General features: G+C 61.2%; 1 protein-coding gene across 1 annotated transcript; it reads left to right on the forward strand.

The window, feature by feature from the left end:
* The first annotated feature begins 654 nt into the window (after positions 1 to 654).
* On the forward strand, positions 655 to 1,454 carry EMIHUDRAFT_374338 (hypothetical protein). Its single transcript, XM_005763196.1, is given in 2 exon segments — positions 655 to 1,203; positions 1,222 to 1,454. The coding sequence occupies 2 exon segments, from the start codon at positions 1,053 to 1,055 to the stop codon at positions 1,443 to 1,445; spliced, it is 375 nt and encodes a 124-aa protein (XP_005763253.1). The 5' UTR covers positions 655 to 1,052; the 3' UTR covers positions 1,446 to 1,454.

The raw sequence follows: 1,454 nt of genomic DNA on the forward strand, positions 1-1,454 counted from the left end.
TGTCCACGGCACCAGCGCAGCGACCGGCGTCGAGAGGAGGAGAGCTACAATAGCCGACATCACCGCTGAGTGGACAGAGGAAAAGAATTCAGACAGTCTCATTCGACACAGGTACGGCTAGCGCACCACACACCTCTCCTTAAAATCCCTGTGTGGTGGCGGCGTGCCGTCCTCCCATCCCTCCCTTGGGTTGTCTGTTGTCTTTCTTTCTTTCTTTTACGACAGAGGAAAAGTGTTGGAGAGTGTGAACTCAAACCTACTTCCTGACCGTAGCCTGACCGTCCTTGTGTAACCGTCTCATGTTCATGTTTGGTTTGTCCTGCCGCGCACATTGTCATCGACTTGGAGCGAGAGAGAGTTGTTTTGTTTGTCGACTTGGTGGCTGTGGTGATGTAGCGATGGTGTGGGTCTCTAGTGACCTATACAGCTCCTCCGTGTTCCGTCTCCTGACATGGTACCGACCGGTGAGTGCACGGAGTGAGCAGTGCGGCACTGAGGCCGACATGAGAGCTGGTGCGGCACACAAGCGAGATGTGTTGCCGCACAGCATTTCCGGCTTACGCTCGATACGTTGGCTGGCACCATGGGCACCTGCGCGAGCCGTGGTGATTGGCTGGGCACAGAGGCTCGGCGCACGGTGGCACAGCGGCCGCCAACTGCTCGGCACGGAGGCTGAGCAGAATGAGTACAACCGCAACATCAACTTGGGTGCTTGCGGATCTTCTGCGACAGAGCGCATCTCCGCCATTACTGCGGCTGTGTGGACACGAGTATCCCCTCTTGCTTCTCCTTACCGGTCCGTTCTCCTCGCCTACGGACCACCATCGCAGCTGCTGCCTCCGCTACCAGCTCTCGGGCTGCTGCAACGGCAGTTACCGCAAAGATCTCGCACCGAATGTGGACCCTGGCTTTCGCCGCCGCTACTTCCGACGTCGCCGCTCGACACGACTGGAGCTGTACGCGATGAACACGCGACGATCGACACGCCCTCTCTGCCTTGTGTGGCGATTACCACGTCGTGGGGGAGTGTTGGGCATCTGTTCGACGTGGCAATGCCACTCTACCTCATTGCTGTCTCTTCCTCGTCTCGCCTCCTCGCGCTAGCCCGTCCCGCTGTCGAACGCCTCTGGCAAGAAGTCCAATGCGCCTCTACGAGCGTCTCTGCCGTCTGGACGCCTGAGTCTGAGCCTGCCATCTCCGACGAGCTCTCCTTCACCGTCCTCGGCGGCCCGTGGCGCAACATCAACGTTCGGGACATTGAAGATCGTCCTCACGTTCCTGATGCGCTCATCAACGTCAACGCGGCGAGGCCTCCCAACGGCCCAGTCGCCGCGCAGCAACGGGGCGCCCCCGCTGCCGCTCCCGCGCCCGCCGCTCCCGCCGCGCCCGCTCAAGCCGCCGCCCCGCGACGCTCAGCCCGGATTGCAGCTCGCGGCGCGCCATGACCGAGCTCC

The sequence above is a fragment of the Emiliania huxleyi genome, assembly GCF_000372725.1.
Source record: "Emiliania huxleyi CCMP1516 unplaced genomic scaffold EMIHUscaffold_6409, whole genome shotgun sequence".
Lineage (NCBI taxonomy): Eukaryota > Haptophyta > Isochrysidales > Noelaerhabdaceae > Emiliania > Emiliania huxleyi.